The sequence below is a fragment of the Prionailurus bengalensis genome, chromosome X (assembly GCF_016509475.1).
Source record: "Prionailurus bengalensis isolate Pbe53 chromosome X, Fcat_Pben_1.1_paternal_pri, whole genome shotgun sequence".
NCBI classification, from domain to species: Eukaryota; Metazoa; Chordata; class Mammalia; order Carnivora; family Felidae; genus Prionailurus; species Prionailurus bengalensis.
The window spans coordinates 28,238,110-28,264,593 of NC_057361.1; the positions used below are offsets into that span (position 1 = coordinate 28,238,110).

The following is a 26,484-nucleotide window of genomic DNA, read 5'->3' on the forward strand; positions in this document are numbered from 1 at the left end:
CTACATGAAACTAAAAAGCTTCTATACAACAAAAGAAACAATTAACAGGATAAAACAGCAACCTACAGAATGGTAGAAAATATCTGCAAACCATGTAACTGATAAGAGGTTAATATCTAAAATGTATAATAAACTCCTACAACTCAAAAGGAAAAAATAACCAGACCCCCCCCCCCAAAAAAAACAGGCAAAGGATTCAAATAGACATTTCTCCAAAGACGACGTACAAATGAACAACAAATATATGAAAAGCTGCTCAGCAACACTAATTATAAATATGCATATCAAAACCACAATGACATATCACCCTGCACTTGTCGGGTGGCTAGTATCAAAAAGAAACAAAAAAAATAACAAGTAGGTCTGGGAATGTGGAAAAATTGGCACCTTCCACCATTTGTGGAGATGTGAAATGGTGCAACTGCTATAGGAAACGGTATAAAGGTTTCTCAAGAAAATTAAAAATAGGACTACCGTACAATTCAGCACTGCCACTTCTGGGTTCATATCCCAAACAACTGAAATCAGGTTCCTGAAGAGATATCTATAGTGTAATGTTCACTGCAGCATTATTCACAACAGCCAAGATATGGAAAGAAACTAAATGTCCACCGATGGGTAAATGGATCAAGGAAAAGTGGTATACATACGACAGAATATTATTCACCCTGAAACCATAAGAAACTCCTGCTATATGTGACAAAAGGGAAGAACTTAGAATACATTATGCTAAATGAAAGAAACCAGTCAGAGGAAGACAAACACCACATGATTCCACTTATATGAGATATGTGATATAGTCCAACTCCTAGAGGCATAGAATAGCATGGCAGTTGCCCAGGGCTAGAGGGAAGGGGAATTATGGAGTTACTGTTTGTCAGGTATAAAATTTTAGCCATTCAAGAGTTAATTTCTAGGAACTGTGCAACAACACTGTGCCTGCCTATAGTCACTAGCCTTTGTGCTTACAAATTTGTGAAGAGTGTAGATCTCCCGTTACATGTGATTACCATGTTTTTAAACAAAACAAAAAGACAATATTGTGCTAGAAATCTATGGTTATAGAAGAGAAGAAAATTCTTGTGAAGTTTAAGGCAAAACGAAAACAAAAACAAAAACAAAAACACTTGTTTTGTCATAGCTAGCGTAGTCGCTTTCTCCATTTTCTGCAAAACTAAACAAACTAATAATTACTTGCCTGACATGATTATAGTTCACAATTGAAATAAATTCAAACTCTATTACAAACTGTTTTCATACTTACATGTAGAAAGTACATTTAAAATCTTTCTTGTTAAAATAGGAGACGACTATAACAAGCCATGTGCTATTTTCTTATATCGATCTAGATTAGAGCATGCTCTTTCTGGTTTGCAGTTTCTGGAAAGGGTTTGTAGCAAATGTTTTGGGAGACAATTTTACTCTCTCAACCTTCCAGCCCTAGGCCATCATTAATCTACCCTCTGTATCTTCGGGTGTGTCAGTTAGGGACCTTTCCTACAAATATAATCATAGAATATATAATTATACATATTATATGTTATATAGCATAGATTATATATATATGGCCTCTTCTAGCTGGCTTGTTTCTTCAGTATGTTTTTAAGGTTCACCTATGCTCTACCAAGTATCAGTGCTTCATTACATCTTATTATTAACATTTCATTGTATGGAGAGGCCCATTTTCTTTCTTTGCTCATGAGTTGATGGGCACTTGAGCTGCTTCCCCTTTTTCGTTATCATGAATAATCGTGCCATGAACATCCAGGTGTACTTGTGCCCATCAACTATCCATCCTCTCCGTTATTCAAGATCTATTAGGTCACCTGTGACATACGGATAATAAAATATTCTCAAAGGGTTGCTCTGTGAGGACTAAGAAAGCTAATTTATATGAAAGGTATTTGTAGACTGAAAATTACTATGAATATATCTTTTCATATAGTGTTTCCAGTTACCCAGCAACAATTACTTAGACCAATTTTCCTCACCACTCAAAGTACATTTAAGAAGTCAAGTTTTAGTTTCATTGTGAGAACACTAGTAAAGAAAAAAAAAATGAAAGAAGAGATGAAAGTCTGAATGGATTCCCACCCCTTGTGGTAGTTCTTATTTGCTGAATAGTTAACGTGCTCAAAGTACTATGGAGTAATACAAGAAATCAGGTTTACTCCCCCGCGCCAGTTTGGGGGTGAAACATACATATACATACATATAATTCTTTGGAAATAATTATTAACTAACAACTGAACTATAATATGACTTGAAATGGTGAACTTTTTACTTACCATTTACATAAAGGTATATAATATTATATATTAATACACAGTAAAGTTATATATATAAATTTATAATATATACATGCAAAAATAAGATATATAATTCAATTATAATTGAATATAATTATATATGATTATGTGTTATTTATATATAGAATACATATATAACAAACTTTATATATTTTTTTATATACTTATAATTTATAATTTATATAATTTATAATTCATATATATAATCCCTATTTAGTTAGTAATTATTAATTATCATGACAAACTTTCCAAAAGAGTGGCTAAAATTGGCAGAGACGTTTCAGTAAATAAAGTGTAAGGGAGGGCATTTTATTTATAAATAAATGGAGTGAAAATTTTTGGCCGTTTTATAAACGATCATCATATTATGAAAGATAAAAGAGAAGACATGATAATACAGCTGTATAGATTGATGGTTCTATGGATAGAGAGTAAGTATTATTCCATACTTATATTGGAATATCATAGTTGAATCTCAGGTATCAACAAACATTAATATTCTGAACATTTTTAAAATGAACAGAAAAAATGTGGAGCTTTAACATAATTAAGAGGGTACAGGTAAATTAAAATAATTTCCTGCTGAATAAGCTCTTTTGCCCAGCAGTCACAGTATAGCCATTAACCTGTATTTGATTTTAAGGGAGACTTGCAGATTTTATGACAAGAAAGATGCGTTATTGTTAAATAGGTCACTGTTTGAAAATTTAGGACAGTCATAATCTTTTCTTTCCCCTTTTGATTTATAGATACCCAGCAACAAGTATACTGAAATCCACTAGAGGGAGCTGACGTCACTGTAAAGTTGCATTAACTGATGCCCTACTAGGAAAACAAATCCCTCAGCCAAATGACTTTAAAGGAAAAGAACAAAACAAAACAAAAAAGCATATGCATCTATCATTGGCTTTATTCAGTTCATTCCATGACCTCACCAAGAAATAAAAATTAAAAAACCAGGAAAATAGGGAAAGCTTTACGTGTATCACGACATTGATTTTAGAAATGTTACCATGTGGTAAATTCTTTGGATACTGGCAAAGAAAAGTAGTCAAAAAATATGTTTTCCAACTAATTAAAGTTTTAGTAGAAAACAAATACATGTTCTGCGCCTCTCGTAACAAATTTGGTGAAGACATTTTTCAAAATATTTTTATCTTAATGCCTTAAAATCCAATTTTACTCTATAATCTTCTGTATGCACATTATGTACACAGGCATGTATGCGTATGGTGAACGAAAAACTCATTTACTAATGCTTGGCAGTGTTCATAAACCAGTCTGCCAAAGGAATTTTTGTCTTAAGAATTAAGCTGATTAGTAGGGCTATTTTGGACCAGATATTATGTATTAATAGCATTAGAGGAAATTGATGAGAATCAAAAGAGACATCTTGAAAACTGTGCTAGTCAAATGGTAGGAATCCGTGTAACTTCTCCACTCTGAGGTTGTATCTTACTATTAAATGAGAAAATGAGGAAACCGCATAGTTACATAGTTTTAATAGTAAAATGCAGCCCTAAGAATAATTTGTTCTTGGCAGAATTTCAGTTGCTACATGCTTGTTACGGCTATAATAGTCTGCATATAAACTGGATAGAAGTATTAGTAAGATGCCTAGCTAAATATCCTTGTACAAAGCAAACGGGATATAATGAAAAGCCACCAAGAGGGCTCCAACTGTTCTTTTATTTCCTCCACTGTTCAAAATATTTGACTGTAAAATTTGCAACCCACCAAGGAGATATTAATGCCTATATAAAACATATATTTTATTTGTTCCTCGAAGTCATGAAATTATTATGGTAGGTGAGGGGGAGAAATGGAAATATAACACATATGTTTCCAACAACAGTATCTTATTACCTGTTACTACAGACTGTAGGGACGATGCATTCCTTTGACAGAAATTATTCTTTCACATCAGCACCTTCTCTTTTTCCAACAAGTACCAAATTAGGGAAATACCAAGTTAGCCATTTCAAGTATTTTTACTTACTTGTCTGTAGCTCTTTTTCTCTGGCCTGCACATCAGCAAAGACTTGGTTAAAATGATTTGTAAAGGCCACAAAGTCTGCATCCAGGAACATTGGCCCTTGTCCTTTCTCTTTCAGGGCTATGCTTTGAATTTTTAATCGCTCGATTTGAGGCTGAAGAACTGAAAGCCGGTTGACTTCATCCTGTACCATAATATAGAGCATTAAAATAAATACAACTTTTACTTTGCATAGATTACATTTGTGCAAAGAAAGGTGTTAAAAGGCAGCGATGCAAGCTTAGCTTAATGCCCTTATCAAAAAATTGATAAGAAGTATCCATGACAGTTTAGGCAAGTCTCTAGCTCAGGGCATCAATTTAAGAATACCTTGGCTCTTCATTCCATAGATAGCATCGTATATAACTGTCTTTAAATTTCAAAAGGACATCATTTACAGCATTAATAGGCATGAATATATACTTGAAAAGTACTATGAATGACCTTATATCCTTTCAATAAATCAGGCGTGAATGTCCTCTGCACCCCTCTTATCTCAAAATTATGTCCCTTTGCTTCAAATTCTAAGCGTGTTTAACGAACAGTTTTCTTTAAATTCATTTGTGAAGACTATAAATTAGACATATCTACATACATACCTACTACATTAAATTACAAATATATCTTTATATACTGCTATCACCTAGATTCTATAATCTATGTAATACTTATATAAACACACAAATATTTATGCCTGAAATGATCTCTTATTTGGTCTCATTACTTCTCCTGACTGAACAGGCAATGACCATTGTTTCAATTAGGGTGAGAGTTTGCTCTGCTTTTCTTTTCTTGTCCTGGCATAATTGCTTTTTTGATTTTCATATTTATTTATTTTTGAGAAAGAGAGAGAGACAGGGCAGAAGCAAGGGAGGACAGAGACAGGGAGAGGCACAGAATGTGAAGCAGGCTCCAGGCTCTGAGCTGTCAGCACAGAGCCCGACGCAGGGCTCGAGCTTACAAACCGTGAGATCATGACCTGAGCCGAAGTTGGCCGCTTAACCGACCGAGCCACCCAGGCACCCCATCCTGCCATAATTGTTAATACCCCCTTTCACTCTCAAAGAGTACCCCCCGTTTGTGTGATAAAGTCACATGGATACACCACTGTGCTGTGTAATACAGTAGCCACTAGTTATATGTGGCTACTGAACACCTGAAATGTGGCCAGTCCAAATTCAGATATGATGTCATTGTAAAACACAATGAATTTTGATATATATATGTATATATGTATATGTGTGTATATATGTATATATGTATATGTGTGTATATGTGTATATATGCATATGTGTGTATATATATATATGTGTGTATATATATATAATCTGAATTCAAACAGAATTTCCAAGTGTTCTTTATTTAAGTATTATTACCATGGTTGCTTACTTATAATTCTCACCTATGCTACCTTTAGAAAAAAGTACTTCAGGATTGAGTACCATTTAAAATGTAAGAAACACGACAATTAAAATTTGAAATTTTGATCACAAGACAATTAGAAGGAGGGGAAAATAAAAAGAATTACAGTAATTATGAACTAAATATAAATCTGAGCTTCCTGGAAGTCAAAATGAAAAGGAAAAAAAAGAAAAAGTTATTTTTTGGAGGCATTCACGTTGTTTTGGAGAAAGTAACTTTTTTATTAGGATTGAGTAAGATAAATTTATCACAAAGATCCTTTCATAGTTGCAAGACTCTCTAATGGGCGCTGTCACTTGTTCTGATTTTTAGAAGATACAAAGATAACTTTCAAAGGAATATTGTCACGTGGTTTTAACAGTAAGAGTTGATTCAGGTAGGTTAATCTCTGACAATCAAATTCTTTTGGTAGGTGAAGATGAAAGCCATTTATGTAAATGGGGAGGGGACTCATCTCTTCCATTCCAGTATAAAGCCTCTCAATCAAGGGCTAGAAGGCAGGCACATATCATATCCATGGATGAATAGGACAAGAGATAAAGGGTAATACTCTGTGTTTTTGATTATAGAACTGAAGGCATGCACTTTGTACACTTGGCTTACAAATGGCAGCATTGGCATCTGCTGTGAAACATTTAAGAACCTGATTTACATTTGGCCAGATGGAGGGCCTTCATTCTTCCTGTTTAGGGGGCTATCGAAGGAGCCTACAGTATAGTAAAGTGTGTTCTGAAAAACAAAGGAACTTTGAAACTAATAAAACATTTGGGCAACTGTTCAGTTGAGACCTTAAAGTTCTCAGAGTAAATCATAGGAGAGATCATTTTGACCTGAAATATTTAACATTTAAAAGATGTTAACAATTACTTATTATTCTCATAAAAAGGGCCTTAATCTGGTGAGTCCTCCTGAGTAAGACATCTTCCCTGAGTCTGCTTATCCTTTAAAATTTTGTGTTTATCTGATGGAAAAACTTTTTTATTTTTCTTGGGAAAGGGTCCATGGATGTTTTGCAATTCCCAAAGGGCTCTCTAACCCCCAACAAATTAAGAACCAGTTCTTGTAAGCATTATATTTGGAGCTAGTACTTCAGTCTGATCTTAGAAAACATCTCCAAGTAACAGAATGCACTGGCAAACAAGATAGAATCATTTATTCAACTACCATTAATCACAGCCAAATAGTATAATTTTAACTGTTGTGTGAATGACATTGAGCTTATCCTGCTCAATATTTTACCTAAGGTGATTCATCAAATTAAGAGAAACCAAAGGTGCATAGAGAAGGAGTTTGGAACCTTGTGGATGAATGCAGAAAAAAGAAATAATTTCACTTAGGATGACTTCCTTAACCTGGAGACAATATTTAAGATTTGTAACCACCAATGATCTCAATTTGCTCCTTGGATAAAGACCAAGGTCCTAGCAGGCCCTTAGAGTCCTTGCTTGTCTCCTCTGAGCCTGTCTTTTAGCCTTCATCTTTCATCTTTTCTCCACCCCTCACCCATCTATGCCCAGCATTCAGAATAGCCCTCTTCCAGTTCATTGTACATTTTATGGTTATTTTTTTGTATCTGAATCTCAAGAAACAGGTTAAGGTAATAGCATCAGATTTTATTGCAAGAAATAATGTAGGTGGAGTATTCCACTGTAAAGATTCATGATTTCTATTAACAGCAAAATGTGTTTAAGTATAAAAATTCCCTAGATTTACTCATTTGCATAAAAAAGCTAAATGTCTTTCTGTCCTATATTCTTTATCTAAAAATGTATTTCCCGAGTTTAATAATTTCCTAGTAAAGTTGTAGGTCCGATATATGAAGAAGAATCATCAAGTCCTTCAACTGTTTTTACTTCATACTAGCTCTGAATTTCCTGTCACTTCCTGGGTTCAACAACACCTCCAAACAAACCCTGTCAGCTCTCCATTTCCAGTTTTCCATTATTTAAACCATCCTTTTCAAAGTATGCAAATTGATCCTCATTCACTACTTCTTATATTAAACCTGGCCATCTCAGTCTATCATCAAGATTCATTCTAGAAACCTTTTGATCTATCCCATATCCCAAGAAAATTACTCAGATCATAATAACCACGGGAAAAAAGTTCAAGTTATTTTCATTACTGTATAACTCTGGTTTCCTAACATTAGCCAACATATTCGTTTCATCTTTTTCTCCAGTTCTTTGGTGCCAGTTATACGTTGTTTGGCCTCCAGATCCATTGTCCACTTCTAGGACTCAGAGGAAAGACAATTATAGACTACAGCTCTTTGTAATCTGCCTTCTGATTAAGTTTATCCAGTGTGGAGCCCTGTCTGGATTAAGATTATGGAGTCACGGAGGACAGTGAAGTAACATGTTTTTTGTTCTGGCTCCATTCCTGGCATGGCACTTGGGCTGGCTCTTAAGGCTGTCTTTACAATAGGTGTCCAACTCCTTCCTTCTAGGTTTCTGTAACTTCTCTAAATCATTTCTGTCCTGAGAATGGTTACAACTCTGACGCCAGGTTACTGTACTATCCTTTATGGTTCCTCTATACTCCAAGCACCATGGTTAAGTATGTTGGTAAAGAAACCTTCCTCAAATTATCCTAATTTGAGAGAACTGTCAGTTTTAAAGAATTTCCCTATACATCCAATTATATATCAACTTTTTGTGTTTGTGTGGATTCCACTTTTTCAACATATGAATGAGTTTTGCTTTTAGCACATGAGTTACCATAAAAAAGATCTCCCAGTTATTGGCCATTTCTCCTAGGATATGTGTTGCTTCCATACTCCAAAACTGCCTCACCATTCTGCAAACTGACAAAATCAATTAGCCATGTGTGAGTACTCTAAATACATTTTTTTTAGGATCGAGACATCATGCATTATCTATTTAAACTCATTTTCCTCACTTATATTTTTATCCTTATTGTGTTTAAATCCTTCAATGGGTAAGTTTTTTACTAAATAATTTACTCTTCTTCTGGAAACTGCCAAGAAATTCCTACTGATCATGATCCAAATAGGAGGAAAGAATCTTACCTTACAAATTTTCAACTGGCTTTTGATTGCTGTTGGCTCTGATGTGGTGGTAGGTTGGGTTTTCAACCAGTTTTCAGCAGTAGTTGTCATCTGCTCCAATTGTTGTAGCTGATTATAGAAAGCGATGATGTTGTTCTGATACTCCAGCCAGTTAAGTCTCTCACTTAGCAATTGGCAGAACTCTATCCACCGGCTGTTCAGTTGTTCTGAGGCTTGTTTGATGCTGTCAGCATTAACACCCTCTAGAAAGAAGATTTTTAAAATATATCCACTGAAGCCCCAGACTGTAAGACATTATCTGAAAACCAATGTGTCTCAAGTTTTAAAGTATTCATCATATTAAGGATTTCAAATAAATCATTTATTTACTGATCAAGAAACACAAGTACCAATGATTTCTGATTACTGATTGTAACTTATTAGAGATGCATCTTATCAAGAGTATGAATGTAATAAAGTAATAAATAAGGACACATAAGATGTAGAGAAGTAAAATATATTTAAATAAAAACAAAAATGGTCAAAGCTCTGAAGGTGGCTGGAAGAATGATCATGGACAAAAAAATGTTTTGGAGGGTTCCAAATAATTGTTAAATACCATGTATGCTATTAAAATGTACAGTGAAACACTAACATTTGTATTTTTTTAAAAAAAATTTTTTTTTTCAATGTTTATTTATTTTTGGGACAGAGAGAGACAGAGCATGAACGGGGGAGGGGCAGAGAGAGAGGGAGACACAGAATCAGAAACAGGCTCCAGGCTCTGAGCCATCAGCCCAGAGCCCGACGCGGGGCTCGAACTCCCGGACCGCGAGATCGTGACCTGGCTGAAGTCGGACGCTTAACCGACTGCGCCACCCAGGCGCCCCACATTTGTATTTTTTAAATGGTTTGGGTATTAGCCAAAATGTTACTTGGATTTTCAACCAAAAAAAAAAAAAAGAAAATTCATCAAAAAGCAGTAATTCTCTGATTCTTCTATAAAAGCCAGAAATAAGCAGATTTTCCATGGGTCCAAAAAATTGAAACAACCACTAAAAAAATCTAATATGAAAAAATACTATTACTTACATATCATTTACAAATATGAAAGGTGATCTGAAAATTTTAAAATCATCTATAGCAAAACTAAAGCAGAAAAAAATCTATCCAAGTCAAACGGGAAACATAAAAACATCATTATCACTCTACCATGTGTTAGGAATTCACTGTGTTTTAATATATACTATCATTTCTTAATGTTTTATTTATTTATTTTAAGAGAAAGAGAGTGTGTGAGCAGAATAGGGGCAGAGAGAGAGGGAGCGAGAGAATACCAAGCAGGCTCCACACTGTAAGTACAGAGCCCAACACAGGGCTCAATCCCACAAAGTGTATGATCACAACCTGAGCTGAAATCAAGAGTCAGATGTTTAATGGACTGAGCCACCCAGACACCCCAATATATACTATCTTATGTAAGTTTTGTCATAATGTGATATGTGATGACTAATATCAATCCAAGTATATATTATCCTATACATATCATGAAAGAGTAGCAACATCATGTAATGCTATGTTACAAAAAATCACTCTCCATAGTTAACTGACAAAATTTAGGTGTTCTTACACACTTACTCACATGCACACACACACACACACACACACACACACACACCAAATCACATCTCTCAATGCATTTGAAACCTCACTTTTGATAAGACACTGGGGAACACAAACTTTGCAAATATTATTGGCAACAATCTTTTCTTCCTTCTTTGGATGATAGATTTTGTAAGAAAAATAACTTTAAGATAAAGTGTAAAAAGATAAAATATGCATATCCCCATATATACAACTATAAAAGGTTTCTACAAGCTAAATATTCTTCTAATACTCTCCTAATACTTAAGGAAGCAAGTGGCCTTGTTGAGAAATCTGGATGTTTTGTGTGATACACTGTTTGTGAAAATTTGGTTTTGAGCAGTGACCAAGAATTATACCAAAATATGCTTTAGGGATGCCATGAAGTAACTGTAGTTATAAAATAACCATGTTTGTTGGGGCGCCTGGGTGGCTCAGTCAGTTGAACATCCAACTTCAGCTCAGATCATGATCTCATGGTTTGTGAGTTCGAGCCCTGCGTCAGGCTCTGTGCTGACAGCTCGGAGCCTGGAGCCCACTTCGGATTCTGTGTCTCCCTCTCTCTCCGCCATTCCCCTGCTCACACGCTGTCTCTCTCTCAAAAGTAAATAAATAATTAAGAAAAATTAAAAAAATAATCATGTTTGTTACAAAATGTCAGTGAAGAATCCAAAACTGTGGTCATCTAGGCAACTCAGATAAAAAAATAATATGATAAAATGCTAACATTATTGTTGGAAAATGAAAGAGAATAATTTAAAAATATACAGGGGAGAAATTTTATATTATGTTAGATAATGATTCAAAAATATGCAATGTATATAATAAATGATGTTTAGAGGAAATGATTTCAGCATATGGTAAAGCTGAGTAAGCACTGAGAAGACCACCAGGGTGGTCCAATTCCAAGATAGGCAGGTAAGACATGCTAAAGGTACTGATGAACTGATGCTACATGGTCTAAATTACAAGGAAATACACAGAGAAATATCTCATTGTCCCTGAGAGAGGTCAATCATATGAAAACTCCTTCTCAAATGAAAAAATTAAGTTAATTTTCAATATGAGTAATAGATGTTAATTTAATCAGAAAAATATAAACCTAACTGTAATGAATTACCCATAGGTCCTGTGGTATATATTAAAATCTAGGGATAGAATTTAATGTGTCCTTGTTGATCATCACCCAAAACTATCGGCTCAATATGTCATGCCAAAAAAATATCCAGATGGTAAACATCACTGTAAAAGGAATGAAAATAAATGAAACAGCAAATTTTGTACAAATCCATTATGAAATCTATAGTTCCTTACTCATTAACATACTGCTTTTTATAATTGAATAAAGGTAAATTAAAATACAATGATAGGTGACAGAAGGCTCTCCCTATTAGGATAAATGGTGAAGGTAAACAAAGTTCTAGAAATTCACAATAATAACTCTGATATTAGGCAGAACCAAGTTCAAATTTGAATCCTTTTACTAAATGAGTAAACTAGGTTCAATTATTTGGTCTCATTGGATCTCATTTTTCTCATCTATGAAATGAGGCTAGGGGCGCCTGGGTGGCGCAGTTGGTTAAGCATCCGACTTCAGCCAGGTCACAATCTCTCGGTCCGTGAGTTCGAGCCCCGCGTCAGGCTCTGGGCTGATGGCTCAGAGCCTGGAGCCTGTTTCCGATTCTGTGTCTCCCTCTCTCTCTGCCCCTCCCCCGTTCATGCTCTGTCTCTCTCTGTCCCAAAAATAAATAAAAATGTTGAAAAAAAATTTAAAAAAAAAAAAAGAAATGAGGCTAAAAGAGAACTGACCTCATAGGATACCTATGAGGGTTCTGAGTTAACGTGTGTGAAGTTACACAAAGTCTGACATATGCCAGGCAACTGATAAATATTGGTAAAAATTATAGAAAATACCATGTAGCTAACAACAGTAAAAAGAAAAAATATCCTGGGGCATCTGGGTGGCTCAGTCAGTTTAGCATCCAACTCTTGATTTTAGCTGAGGTCACAATCGCATAGTCGTGAGACTGAGCCGCACATCGGGTTCCACAATGATCATGGAGCCTGCTTGGGATTCTCTCTTTCCCTCTTCCTCTCTCTCTCTCTCTCTCTCTCTCAAAAAGTAAATAAATTAATTAATTAAATAAAATTAAAAAAAAAGAAATCATATCTTTCAAATGTTGACATTGGTGATGGGGGGGGTCTTTTTTTTTTAATGTTTATATGTTGATTTTTGAGACAAAGGGAGAGAGAGAGCATGAGATGGGAAAGGGAGACAAAGAATCCGAAGCAGGCTCTAGGCTCTGAGCTGTCGGCACAGAGCCTGATGTGGTGCTCGAACACACGAACTGTGAGATCATGATCTCAGCAGAAGTCTAACACCCAACCGACTTTTTATTGCCCCGGTGGGGGTCTTTTTAATGACTGCAAAGGGGTCATTTATAAAAAAATTAATGACTAATATTTTAAAAAGTTAGTGCTAAGTTTATATGACACTAATATGGGATATAAAAATATATGTCGAAACTTTTCAAAGAAATCATATGAACCAGTGATAAATTCCTGAGTTTATTAGCAAAGCTTGGCACATTTGGTCATATATCTATAATCACTTTCAATTCATGTTCTAAGGGGCAACCATACCAAAAATGAAAACAAAAAACAACCCAGAAATTCCTACATGTCACTGGCAAAGATATGATGCTGATCACAGAGAATAAGATATATCATGAAGGATTTGCATGTAAATGTTGTATTAATTCATGTGTGAATATACTTCCTGCTCAACAAGAGTGTAATCTGTCCTTCTAAACTCTAAACTCAGCTTAGACTAGGTAAGGAACAAATACAGTGTACTTGTGAACTCACACAATACTAAACAATAGCTTACTTCATATGAATATGAATATGAATATCAAGTGATACCCACAGACACAAAAAACCAAACACAAACATGCACATGGTCTCTTTTGCCTCCAGTTTGCTTTAAACTACTTGGGAGAAGGATCAAAAGCACGGTCACATGGCACATCACTTCATGTATCTCTCTGTAACTAAAACTATAAAACCCATTATTTCAACTTCATGAATTAATCAGCTATCTATTATGAGAAAGTTCCTTAAAATTTGTGTAGAATAAACAAGGATACTGTTTTTTCAAGCGAATACTTGCATATGAATAATTATACTATTCTATATAACTGCTTTATGTGTATTTCAAAGAATTACAGGCTCCTTAACTGAAAATTTACAGTTTTATGACAGTTTTTAGGTGTAAATATCTGAAAGGTTTTAAGCATCAATCATTTGACCATCTGTTTTTCTAAATTTTTGTTAGCTACTTAAGAATACAAACACTAACTCACCAGGCATTATGAACAATACTTATGGAATCCATTTTTTAGTAGCACATTAGAATCTCAAGGATAATGGATCATAATCCATTCACATCTCATATTCTAAACAACCCCTGAAATAGTCCATGAATAAATATATTGCACCCAGAGGAAATGGATCATTACTTCAAGTGCATCCATTAATTTTATTACTTGTGTACAGTGCATAACAGACTGTTAGAATAATTTTAATTGTGCACCACCTTCCATGCAAGTACTTCAGAACTGCCACTTAAAGTGAAGTATTCCTCATCAAGTATATTCATCATTAGCCATGAAGCCAGGGTAGAATAATGCAAAACCTGTGTTTTCAGAGCTCTTGAATTAGAAGAATATTTAGGATGAAAACTTAAAATAAAGTTTCTAATAGACTCCAATTTTTATTGAATATTAGGTAAGGGTCATCAGAAGTCAATTTGGCATCCAACGTAACCGCCTAAAATGTAACAGAAATTTACTGAGTCCATGAAAATAAGGCTTGAGTAGTGTAGACTAAATTCTAGAGGTTTCTTTGACCACACTCACTTGTATACAATGGCTGTATCATTTTTTAAATAGCTTTTAAAAACTAGTAGGTTTATATAAATGTATACCCCTAGTGAATATAATGCATAAATTACCACTTGAGCTCTTTCTTCACTTTTTCCTATTTTTAAACATCACTGAATTATGAGACAAAGGCCAGATTCCTACTTATATTTGTTTTCGTGACTAATTTTCTCCAACAACTGTGACCACTGTGACCTTCTCCCTTTCCTTCTCTCTCTCTCATACACACACACAGACACACACACACACACACACACACACACACACACAGCAAGAAGTCTTTTCCCCTGGAGATTGGAATCAAAGAATAATGTGCCACCACTCCCTGTTGGGATAAGCACTGGGTGTTGTATGGAAACCAATTGGACAATAAATTTCATATATTTTAAAAAAATAAGAAAAAATAAGAAAAAAAAAGAATAATGTGCCACTCAATTAAGAACATTTATTGAGTATGAAGTCTGTGGAGATCATTACCCAAGCAATACTTAAAAAAAAACCAGGAGACATAAATCAAAATACCCAGAACCAAGGAGAGAGTAAGGAGGATAAGAGAGGAGAAAATGGGTGCAACTGTGGAAAGCTATTCATTTACGATGGAGGGGCTGGACTATTGCAGACAGTACTGTTTCCAGGCCCCATGGTTACACAGACCAGTCGTGAAATGTCTTCCTATTAAACAATATAATTAGAAGAGTTATTGTCACTGAAAATCCTTCACAACGATGTGAAGAGAAGCTAATGTGAGGTCTGGCTTTGAGATGAGCCAGTCCAACTATAACCCGTGTCCTTATCCATCTAACAAAATTTTGTTGCCCAAACTCAAAAGACATCATGTATATGAAGTACATAATGAACTACAAACCAAAATACTAAAAATACAGTTACATAGTTAATATTAAGATAAGAGGTGTTCTTGTCTCTGTTATCGGTCTGTACTATTTAATTACAATCCTTAACCAACTTATTATTAGGTATTATTTTATACCCTATAATCTAACACTCAAGGGATGATCGTTTTGAGATATTCTTCTAGTCTAATATACTAATAATTACTACTTTTATTTAAACGTTTCCTTAATGTGATTGTCTTCAGACTCTTAATTAACATACAGAAAACTACAATTAGAAATTGAAAGTGAAGCTCAGTTTAAGGTAGAAAACATCACTAACCCTATTAGAAAATTATATCACAGTAGCTCCTCTGCATATTGTAGTCAAACAATTTTATGCGGGAAATATAAAGGTGTGGAAACTGAGCTATGTTTACGTGTGCTTTCAAATAAATGGTTTGATGTAAGTATTTTCTTGGTAGTTTTATTAATAATAAAGGAAAACAATTTATCTAAACCAGGCATTTTTTTTAATACCTGGATGCGAAGGAGAACAAATAGAGATGCAAGAACATTATTTTACAAACAAAATTAAGAATAAAGTCTAATCTAAATAGGTAGAAACAAAGTAAGCAAATGTTTAGATATAAAAATATTCTAGAATGTCCTGAAATCCTATAATCTCACTCATACACTGCAAAGCTTTGGCTGTCAAGTGAGCAGATCAGTTTAAAAAAAAAAATGTTTGACATAAAATCTTAGGAAATTGGGATTCCTTAACTAATAATCAATAGTAATGATAGTGTAGCAAGATTCTTTACCATATTTAGTTGTTAAATTTTCTAAAATTTTAATCATTTTATACCAATTTTGTATTTACACGAAAAATTATTTTTAAAAAACTTAAAGAAGGTTACATTGTATCCATGAAAAAAAATGAAATAAATACAAATTTGGAAACCCTCCTTCTCGGTATAACACAGCTGCAGGAAACATAATTAGATCACTAGGTACCCAGTCTCGTCTCCCAGTCACTCTCATTAAAATTCTAGAAAGCCAACAATTTCTTGAGACTGAAGTTATTATTCCCATCTTCCAGAGTGACAATAAGTTTCATAAAAATTACATGTGTGAAAAGACTTCTCTAATAAAGAATTTCTCTTCGCCATCCAACACTCTCTCAAATTACTCCCATACTTATCCAATCAAATGGTGTTGACAAGAAGCACAAATTTAATGTTAGTTCAGAAAGAATATAGGTAAGGAACAGATAAACCAGTTAATTCTACCAAAATCCATGTCAAAACCTTAAAAACATGAGTTTTAAGCTAACACTCTCTCTGTTAGTGGCACTGTAGTCTCTTTTTTTAGCCTATTAGGATCAGGAACATCACTCACACTCTTACAAAAGAAGTGGGACATCCTCAAGGAAAATGTTCCACTAAGTCTTAAAGTATGCAAATAATTTATTCAACCTCCCTTTTTTGGGTATAAAAAAAAGGTTGCAAATAAATTCTAAGAGTCTCCTACTGAATCTGTACATACTTCCCAAATATAAATCATTCTAGTATAAAACTCACAATATAATATTAAAATTCACACTATATTTAAGTGTGTTTTAATATTCTGCAAATAAGTCTTTGCATTTGATAAAGTACAGTCAAAATGAAAATTATCTTAAGTTGGTTCTAAGTTCTACTTGACCCTGCAAAACTAAACACATGTTACGAGAAATCGTGTTTTCAGGACATAAAACTGACTTTGAACAAACTTCTGTGACATCAAATCAAAGTCACTTCTATATTGGCATCATGGTACCTTACACTTGTAACAATTTTAAGACACTCGCCCTTTTTCTTAATTTCCTTTGAGAAACTGCCTTCAAGACTGATAGGTTTTGTTTTCTGCATTTCTTAGGTGATGCTAAAAATTCATTCTTTCAGTAGATATTTAGAAATGGCCAAAAGGGATTTAGAAATACAGCTGATGTGCCATTCCATTTTGTTCCAAAACTGATGCAAAATGTAAGTATTGAGGATTTTTTTTTTGCATGTCTTCGATTTTCATTCTGAAGAAAAATTTCAAAGAGGAGTTCTGAAATCATTCCAGAACTTTAAAGAAGCACTGTAATCTTGGGGTAAATTATCTGAAGTAAAAAAAATTCAGCTTTCTATGTATACATACATAGAAAATATAGCATTTATAAAATGTTTTTAAAAATAGTTATGTCATTCTTTATACATATTTCACACTATATATGTTAAATGTTGTGAGCACAATAAAACAAACTATCAATATTTGTATCAGTTGAACAAGATTTTAACATTATACAAGAATGACTTGTCTTTATCTTTATTTTGGAGGCCAAGGTACGTGGTTAAAAGGCATATACATTTATGTGAGGTCATAAATGAAGTGCCATGATTCAGTTGTTATTTTCCTTTCCATAAATAAAACGGTAAGAATATATGTGTGTTTTATATGGTTATGAGTTTTACTTTAACTCCACAGCCTAAATGTGAGAAAAGAAATTCTGGGCTTGTAAATTTCAGACCTTAACTTTCAGCTCCCTGAGCCACACCAGTTAACTCTAGCTTTTGGTTCTAGGCCCCTGGAGCCAACGTAAATTAGGGTTAGGAGTCCCAATGAAATAATACCTGGAGAGGTGTTCCAGGCATTTATTTGTGTGTCTGTCTTAACTCACCAATTGCACAATCACATAAAATAAGTATCATGAATTACACTTAATTCTGTGTAAGACCAAAAAGGAACAGAAAGATAAGTTACAGTCTTTGAGTCTACTTTTTAGTAATCACATAAACTGTTTGAAATAATGGAGCATAAGAGCTATGCTCTAGCTACAGCCCAAATTTGGGCCTGATCATCTAACAGTCAGACCTTATCTTTATTGGCCTAACAGATAAGAAGCTTAAAATTTGATCAATAAAGTCAACTAGTAAGGAATGTCACACGTCACACCCTGCCTCTTACTGCTCTTTGTTCTCCTCACAAGTTGCCAATATCCTTAGAAGTATTATTATTCTCTGACCAAAATTAACTCCATTACTGCCTTAACTTTGCTTTGCTAGGAATTTCACCAATCTGTATTTATTAAGGACTTAATGTATGTCTTGATTTTTCTTGAGGTCTCCAAAACTTAGAGCTATGAGGGCATTAATCTAGAAAATGACATCATCACTAATCATAGAATCCTTTTAATCCTATCTGTGTTTCTTTTTTAATTGTTTTAATGCTTTATTTATTTTTTTGAGAGCCAGAGACAGAGTGTGAGTGGGGGAGGGGGAGGGAGAGAGGGAGACAACAGAATTCGAAGCAGGCTCCAGGCTCTGGGCTGTCAGCACAGAGCCTGTTGTGGGGCTCGAACCCACGAACTGTGAGATCAGGACCCTAGCCGAAGTCTAATGCTCAACCGACGAGCTACCCAGGCGCCCCCTATCTGTGGTTTTAACTACCAAAAAAGTCACTCCCTTCATTTCTAAATTTTAACGGTTTTGAATAATGATTCGAGGTAAGGTACACTTGATATGTGATTATAAAATGAGACCATTTAAAGGTACAGATTTTACATTGGCTTATAAAAATAAAAAAAAGTGATAATATAGTTCCTGGGGTAAATTGCCTAACAGCTACAAAACCATTTTTTAGATAATACAATTTCATTTAATACAAGTATGCTGTTATCAAACTCATCAGTCAAAGCACCCAGGAACATACATAAAAACAATAACCTTTCAGTATTTTACATCTTCTATGTATTCATTAACTTGTTAACCCAATCTTTAGCTGTCATGTTTGCTTGTTTTTATTGTTAACCAAATACAGTCATGGGGCTCATTAAAAGAAAAAAAAATGAATTGATTTCCTAGGAAGATCACTGAACTTTTTAATGCCAACATGGCAATTAAGGCAAAGAAATAATTCATACACAAAAATTATGCCCCAGAATGCAGGCAGGTTCTCAAAAAAGATGACATGTACAAAAAAAATTTTGTTACATTTGGTTATTATATTCTTACAAACATATCCTGTGAAATATGTAAAAAAAAAATCTTGTCTGAAAATACCCGAGTCTTATAAATTACTTCTATCTGGAAGTGAATAGAGTAGCAGAACAATGGCAATTTCAAACAGGTTTGTTCACAAGTGATGTCAATAACTAGTATTTTGTTCAGAAAAGTTAATTTTAATTCATTCTTAAAAAAAATTGTTAGCTTTGCCCTTTTACCTTACTCAAAAACAGCTGAAGTTAAAAAAAATAAACTTTCCCCTGAGGAATCATTTGTAAAAGGACTAAAAAATTAGATAAAAAGCAACAGAAAAAATGTCAAATATATTATTAGCAAAAGGTGTGCTGATGAGGCCTTACACATAATTTTATGTGTCTGTTCAGAAAAATATATTGCGAGAATTACTTAAAATCAGATGACAATCAGTTTCCACATAGTATAGGATTGCTTACATTCCCCATGATTTCTGCAAACCTTGTTTTCTTAAATTACTTGGACAAATGCTAGCACGATTTGCATTAAAATTGATTTCTCCGCAATAGATTGATAAAATATTCTAGCACATCCCATTTTCTTCCATTGGACTCAAAGATGAATTTCCTCTAATAATTTCCTTAGCATTAAGAAAGAATAATAAAAAGCTCACAAACCCACTTCAATTTAAATTTGCATTCAGGAAGTGCTTGTCTGATATAATTCAGCTGATAAATATGAACCTATGTGTTTATCAAATCCCTAAGAAGATTATCTAAATCAACTCCGTGTAATTACCATTCACCATCTGTTCCACCAGGGCCTGAGCTGATCTGCTGGCATCTTGCAGTTTTCTGAACTTCTCCGCTTTTTCTCGCTCTATGGCCTGCAGCATGATAGCAAAGGTGAGTATTTCAATACAAGGATTGTGAAGCTACACAGTAATTATAACTTCTACCTGCCCTTTCAAGCCTTAAGATATTTCACTCTGTCAGCTTATCGTGTGAATCTAAAGACGTCTTTCTCAAGTTTCTTGGCACCAGAATCATCAAAATGACAGTGAAAGCACAAACCATTTTCATACCGAATTGCTACTTTTAATAAGATTTCTGCTCTGAACTTATTTTTTTTTACATAATAGTTTCTGATGCATTGTAATATAAAACTGCAAAAAAAAAAAGGAACAAAAGCAAACTGTAAGAAACAATCAAATGATACAGTGACAGATAATTAAAAATGGAATTTGTCTTTTAAATACACACCACTGAAGTTACTCTGAATAACTTATGTATTCTGTATTAAAATCAAAGAAAAAAGTCTTATGAGTATGTAAAAAGGGAAAAGCGTACCAGCAGGAATATTTTAGCAAAATAAAACCCACCCATATTTATCAAAACACAAGACTGCAGGTTAATTTTTCTCTCTAAAACTTTCAAAGTACTCCCATTTCAAGGAAAAATAGATTCAGTTTCAAAATGTTTTCAAAATCCCTTTGTTCATTTCTCCTAACATAGAGTTAGCCTTTGAACAATGAAAACACAATTATTTAAATTAACGAAATGGAGCATTTGATACCCTTGGATTTAGCTAATAATGTCTCTACAGAGATATTTTTAAGATCACATAAAATACCAGATTGTAAAATGTGATACATTAGAACTGCATGACCATAGTCATTAACAATGAGGCTGTAACAGTATGCTTTATGTCGTAAAACAGAACTATTCACAGACAAAGCAAGCTTTAAGTCATTTAACATATAGCTAGAGCCACACTCCTGTGACTAAGTAATAGTATAATACAAATATTTCACTTGAGTTTGTGACAGATTATTCCACATCAGACCATTTTTCTAATTTTTATTCAGATCTCTAGGCATTTAAACAAATATTCCAAGGTGTAATACTGGAGCACAGGTGGGAGGCATATAATCAATAAGTGCACACTCTGCAGAGCTTTGTTCAATAGACTTTTCTTCAAGGACAATAATATTACACATCTGTGCTGTCCAGTACAGTAGCCACTAGCCACACGTGGGTACTGAGCACTTGAAAGGCGGCAAGTGTGACTGAGGAAACTAATTTTTAATCTAATATAATTAAATTTAAATTTAAAAAGCCACAGTGTGTCGAGTGCCAATTGGAATTACACAGTGCAGATCTAGAGTCTTCCCTTTGAAAGCAAACAAAGAGAAAAAGAAAAGTATGTCAACTAAATATAGATATTATGGCAACATCAGAAATACGTTTAGGGAAAGATGTAATCATCTTATTTCTAGACAAGACTATTTCCCAAGCACACCAAATGATGGGAGTGCTCATACTATAATCCATACATTTTTAAGTATTTAAAAAGATTCTCCAGTTTAAAGAAATAACCACAAATGAATGGAGGGCTTTTAAAAGTGATTTCAGGAAGAGTTTCATGAAATAGGATTACTGGATACAAGGTCAAGAGGACAAAATGCTAAAAAAAAAAAAAAAAAAAAAAAAGCCTATAGACAATAGGATATATCCAATCAGGGGGAAAAAAAAAACTAATAAACAAAATACTAATTAAAATTTAGCCAAATAAATAAATGAAATAAAATACTGTAAAAGGACAGTCTTCATTTCTGTTTTTGTTTTTTTTTAAGTATTTATAGCTTATCTGGAAAATATACTTTTTATGTTACACTGTCAAGGGCAGCAAATGAAAATTCAGGTTCATGTCATCAGTAGGGAAACTCTAAAAGTGATAGACACATTTTAATATCTTGTATTCTACTTGAAAATTTCAAAGCACACAGACTGTGGTGTTTGGGGAGTATATGCTCCCAGGATCCCATACCAATTAGCAGGTGAAACTTCTGGGTTACCTTGAAACTCATTTTCACAAAGGCATTATCAAATTGTTGACACAAGTATTTGCACAACCCTGCGAGGTCCTAACTTTCTAGTAGAATTGAAAAGTCCATGAAAATAAAGTAGCCACAGCATTTTGGTTAAAGGTAAGAACCTAGAAGAAGTTCCCAAATTCCCATTTTCTCAACTTTCAATTTTTGTCTTCTAAATTCTCTGTTCTTAGAAAGTAGCTTATTGGCACATGTTTTCAGTACTTTAAATTTATTCTCCATTAAAACGTAAATGCTATTATTTGCCAAGGACTCTGAGAACTTTAGAAGAGAAAACATTAGCACATTCTAAATAAATATATAACATTCACAACTACCAAGATCTATAGCAGGATCTGGGGTGTTCCACATTTGAACTACATCAGCAAAAGGGGGGCCAGAGAGAGAAGAAAAAAATATGTTTATTCCAAGAGAACAAGAACAACAAACTGGCATTCTCCTACTGAAACAGTGTTAGAGTTAGCCTTTCCTATCAGGAGTTTCTATTTTTACTACAGTGAGGTTCTGTTTTTTTTTTTTTTTTAACATGAAATTATACAAAGGGTAGAATCAGAACACTGTATTGTCTTTATAAGGGATGAAAAAATTATCAATGTCCTTCTACATGTCATGATCATCATCATTTTATTCTAAGCATCTAAATGAATAATCAATTAGTATCACTAACAGAAAGGAAAACTTCTAACTGATTATTTCGGGGGTAACTAGCTTAAATATCTAGTTTGGTTAATCACATTATTCTAGTTATTCTAATATACATATAATAACAATAACCATCACAATAAAAGAATAAGTTATGGAATAGGTACTCTTGCTCTTAAAGTTTGACAGAAGAGCAAAGTGAGGCGCACACACCAAATGACAGTTTATGTGCATTATTTCATATGTATTTCATAATAATTATGTAGGATAGAAGGAACCAGCAGTGTCTTACCCTCTTTTATACCAGAGAAAATGGAGCACCACCAAGATTAAGTCATATATACAAGATCGTAGAAGCAGAAGGCTTTACATCCAATCTTAGAACCCTGATAATCTATTTACAAGTTCAGCTCTCTTTTAAACACACTTTGTTGCTTCCAAGGGTATTCCAATGAAAATTAATCAAACAGCTGTGAACCTATCCAACCACAACTCACAGCAAAAGTGACCTGATAGTTCAGATATAGTCAAAGATGACATTCAAAATATTTAACCAGTAATGCAGTCTGGGCTCCAAGGTATCAGAAGGAGTTCCTGATCACTCAGAATGGACAATGAGTGCCTACAGGCTGACTGGCCACTCTGTGTATGGCTCAATTACCGTACCCTGATGCCGGATGTCTATTAAGCACAAACTGAGTAACGGGTTATAAATAGAGACATAGGTCTGAGAAAGAAGCATTTAATGGCCACGACGTCATCTGTCAGTGTGTAGATGCTATCTGGGTTCTCCTAAGTAACATCACTTTCAAGGGGAATATTGGAAAATAAAGAGAAGTACTGGCACAAATGTACCTTGAGGGGTATGAGCAAGACAGTGAAGAGTCCAGAAAACGTTTCATTTCAAACACAGCTAGCTATAGGTGGTTGATGAAAAGTGAGGAAATTTAGGGTAGCAAGAAGACAGTAAAGAAGGTAATGAAAAGTTTTGGAGTCATTCTGTTCTCAGATGGTTTGAATTCCATCTCCACTGCTTACCAGCTGTTTGACATTTGGAAAGTGATTCAACCTTTCTGAGCCTCAATATTTGCTATGTAAAATAACAATAAAGATACCTACCCTCCAGGGATTCTGAGAAGATTAAAGGAGGCTCTTCAAATAATTTATCTCCCAAACTGGGACAATTCTTACATTGTAAAATGGAAATCTAGAAATAATTAAGCTGTCACAAATGGAATGCCACAAACGGAGAATGGCCCAAACTGCCACATGTGGGCATTCTACTGAACGGTGATTTGAATAACTTTAAAAACAAGTTTAGGAATCAATTTTGATCTAAGAGTTGATTAGAGTACCTTGCCCATGAAAAGGTGTGACAAGAATCCAAGTAACCACATACACAAAGTGTTAAAGAAGTCTACTAAATAAAAAGCACTGACATTCCCTTTTTGGCTGGATCCAGACACATACTCATTCTTTCTCAAATGAAATATATGAATGTCTGTGTTAAAATAGGTCAGATTACTAGTTCCTGATGCTTCTACCTTCTCTCATTTTCTCAGAGAAATATATGTAAAATGCAAAGAAAAAGTAAAATCAAAATCATGTGACCACCACAAAGTGCAGAGAGAAACAGGATTCTGGAAAAGGGAAGGCATAACCCTTACTTTAAAGAGGCACGTGCCACCAAAGAGAAAAAGTGGCCCTCTGCAATTCTCCACTGTAAAGTACAAATGAGCCCATGGCAGAAGAGAAGATGAAAGAAGAGCAAAAAGAAAAGAGAGAAAGAGAGAAACTGGTCCTCACACCTGTTCCCTTATTCAGTGCCATCAAAGCTTCCTATTAATGACACCATTAGCCCCCACGCTACCACATTCAGGGGCTGATTCTCAGTTCTCAACTTGCTTTAATGCCATCATTTGATCCACAGGTACTTCTTCAAAATGTTTCTTCATTTGCTTTCCTAGATGACAAGTACACAGTTTTACTCCTACGTCAAGGACACTCCCTTCACCCAATTTCCTGTGCTGGTTCTTCCACATTGCCCTGGATAGATGTATAGAGGCTACATCTAGAGCGTCGTTGTTTCAAGCCAAAAGCTTATAATCCTTCCTGACTGTTCTTTTTCTCTCAAACCCCATATCCAATAAAACCCTCAGAAACTCCTGTTGACCATAACCTCAAAACACATCCAGAAAATGATGTTGTTACTGTGCTCACTACTACCACACTAGTAAAACAAAACAAAACAAAACAAAGCAAACAAAAACCTTCCATTATCACTAAGTGGTCTGGATGTTTCCAAACAGCCTACTAAATGGTATTTCTACTTCCATCTTTGCTTTTTGATGGTATATTCTCAGCACAGCAGACCGAAGAAGCCAGAAACAATGGAGGTCAGCTCAACTCTCCAGTGGCTTCCCTTCCCTCTCTGAATAAAAGCCCAAGTCCTAACCGAGGCCCATCTTGTATTAACCTCCTTAACTTCTCTGACCTCAGCAGCTGTGACCCAATACCCTAATTCTTCAGCTCCGCCACATTCTGTGGTTCTCTGACACTCTAGGCAGGCTCCTCCCTCAGTCCTATCCATTCTCTCTTCCCTCTCCATGAAATGCTCCTATCTCAGGTATCTATAAATCACTCACTGCTTTTAGATCTTTACTTAAAGGTCACTTTCTCAGGGAGACCGGCTATTGCTACTCTATCTGCACACACACACAACTTCCTAGCCCTCATTCCTCCTTTATTTTTGCCTCGGACAATTATCAATAACAGTCTATACATTTTGCATATTAATCTTGCTTAATTTTCATCTTCCCCACTGGAAAAGAAATTATATAAGATCAGGTATCCTCATGTACCTCCTTCTTCATGTCACGTCCAGTACACAGAAGAGGGTCTGGTACATAGTAGACGCATAGTAAAGTGAGGTCTACTGGAGCATAAGGCCTCCATACAGAGTATTATTCTCTCTCCCATGCTCCCCACAGTTAAAATGCTCTATGAAGGTGTAAATGTAGAACAAATTCTAGTAGCTATACATACAGTGATCACAGAACCAGCCTAGGAGGTTAAGTGCTGCAAGCTCAGTAAAGGGAAGCTGGATTAAATGAAAGTCTTCTAGAAGATGCAGGTTAGATGGGGAGTTGGGCACATTGGCCTGCTTTCCAACAGGACTGTTATGAAGTCCTGATAACAGTAATAAGCAATTACCCAAACAGAAGACAAATAGCACCACATAAAATTAATTAAATCAAAACTTAATAGAATCTTACCTTGGATGAGGAAAATAAAACAGAGAGAAAAAAAAACAACATAATGCTTATAATATTTGTTACAGAATAATGAAAAAATACCACGCTGCAAAAATTAGAGGGAGTGTAAACTCCCAATGATGGTCTACCAAACAAAATTTCAGCAAACTTTTTTGGCATCCTCACTGAGACATCATGGAGTCCATGCCAAAGTAATAGCAAACTGGTAGCCTAGAAGAGCTTGAGTTCCACAGAAATGGAATGAAATTTCAAGATCACAGAGACACGGATCTCATAAGGAAGAAACTAAAACTGCATTACCCATCATCCAAACTCATACTGGAGTTTGTAAAATGTAGAACTGACACTAAACAAAAGAGACTTTTTCATGACCATGGTACTAACCAGGATTCTTTGGACCTCAGAAACAGATAAACAAGTGTTCCAGTTGGCTGGTAGAGAAGAGCATATCTTAAAGTACCCTAATAAGTTGTTCC

The 26,484-nt window shown here is 34.7% G+C and overlaps 1 protein-coding gene across 6 annotated transcripts in view; it reads right to left on the bottom strand.

The window, feature by feature from the left end:
- Window positions 1–26,484, bottom strand: part of DMD (dystrophin) — a 2,018,590-nt gene that overhangs the window by 1,319,173 nt on the left and 672,933 nt on the right. For all 6 annotated transcript variants that reach the window (XM_043570319.1, XM_043570321.1, XM_043570317.1 and 3 more), the window contains exons 19-21: window positions 19,997–20,084; window positions 8,798–9,039; window positions 4,309–4,489 (exon numbers count right to left, since the gene is read on the bottom strand). In XM_043570319.1, coding sequence (XP_043426254.1) covers window positions 4,309–4,489; window positions 8,798–9,039; window positions 19,997–20,084 — 511 coding nt within the window. The remainder of the gene's footprint in view (window positions 1–4,308; window positions 4,490–8,797; window positions 9,040–19,996; window positions 20,085–26,484) is intronic.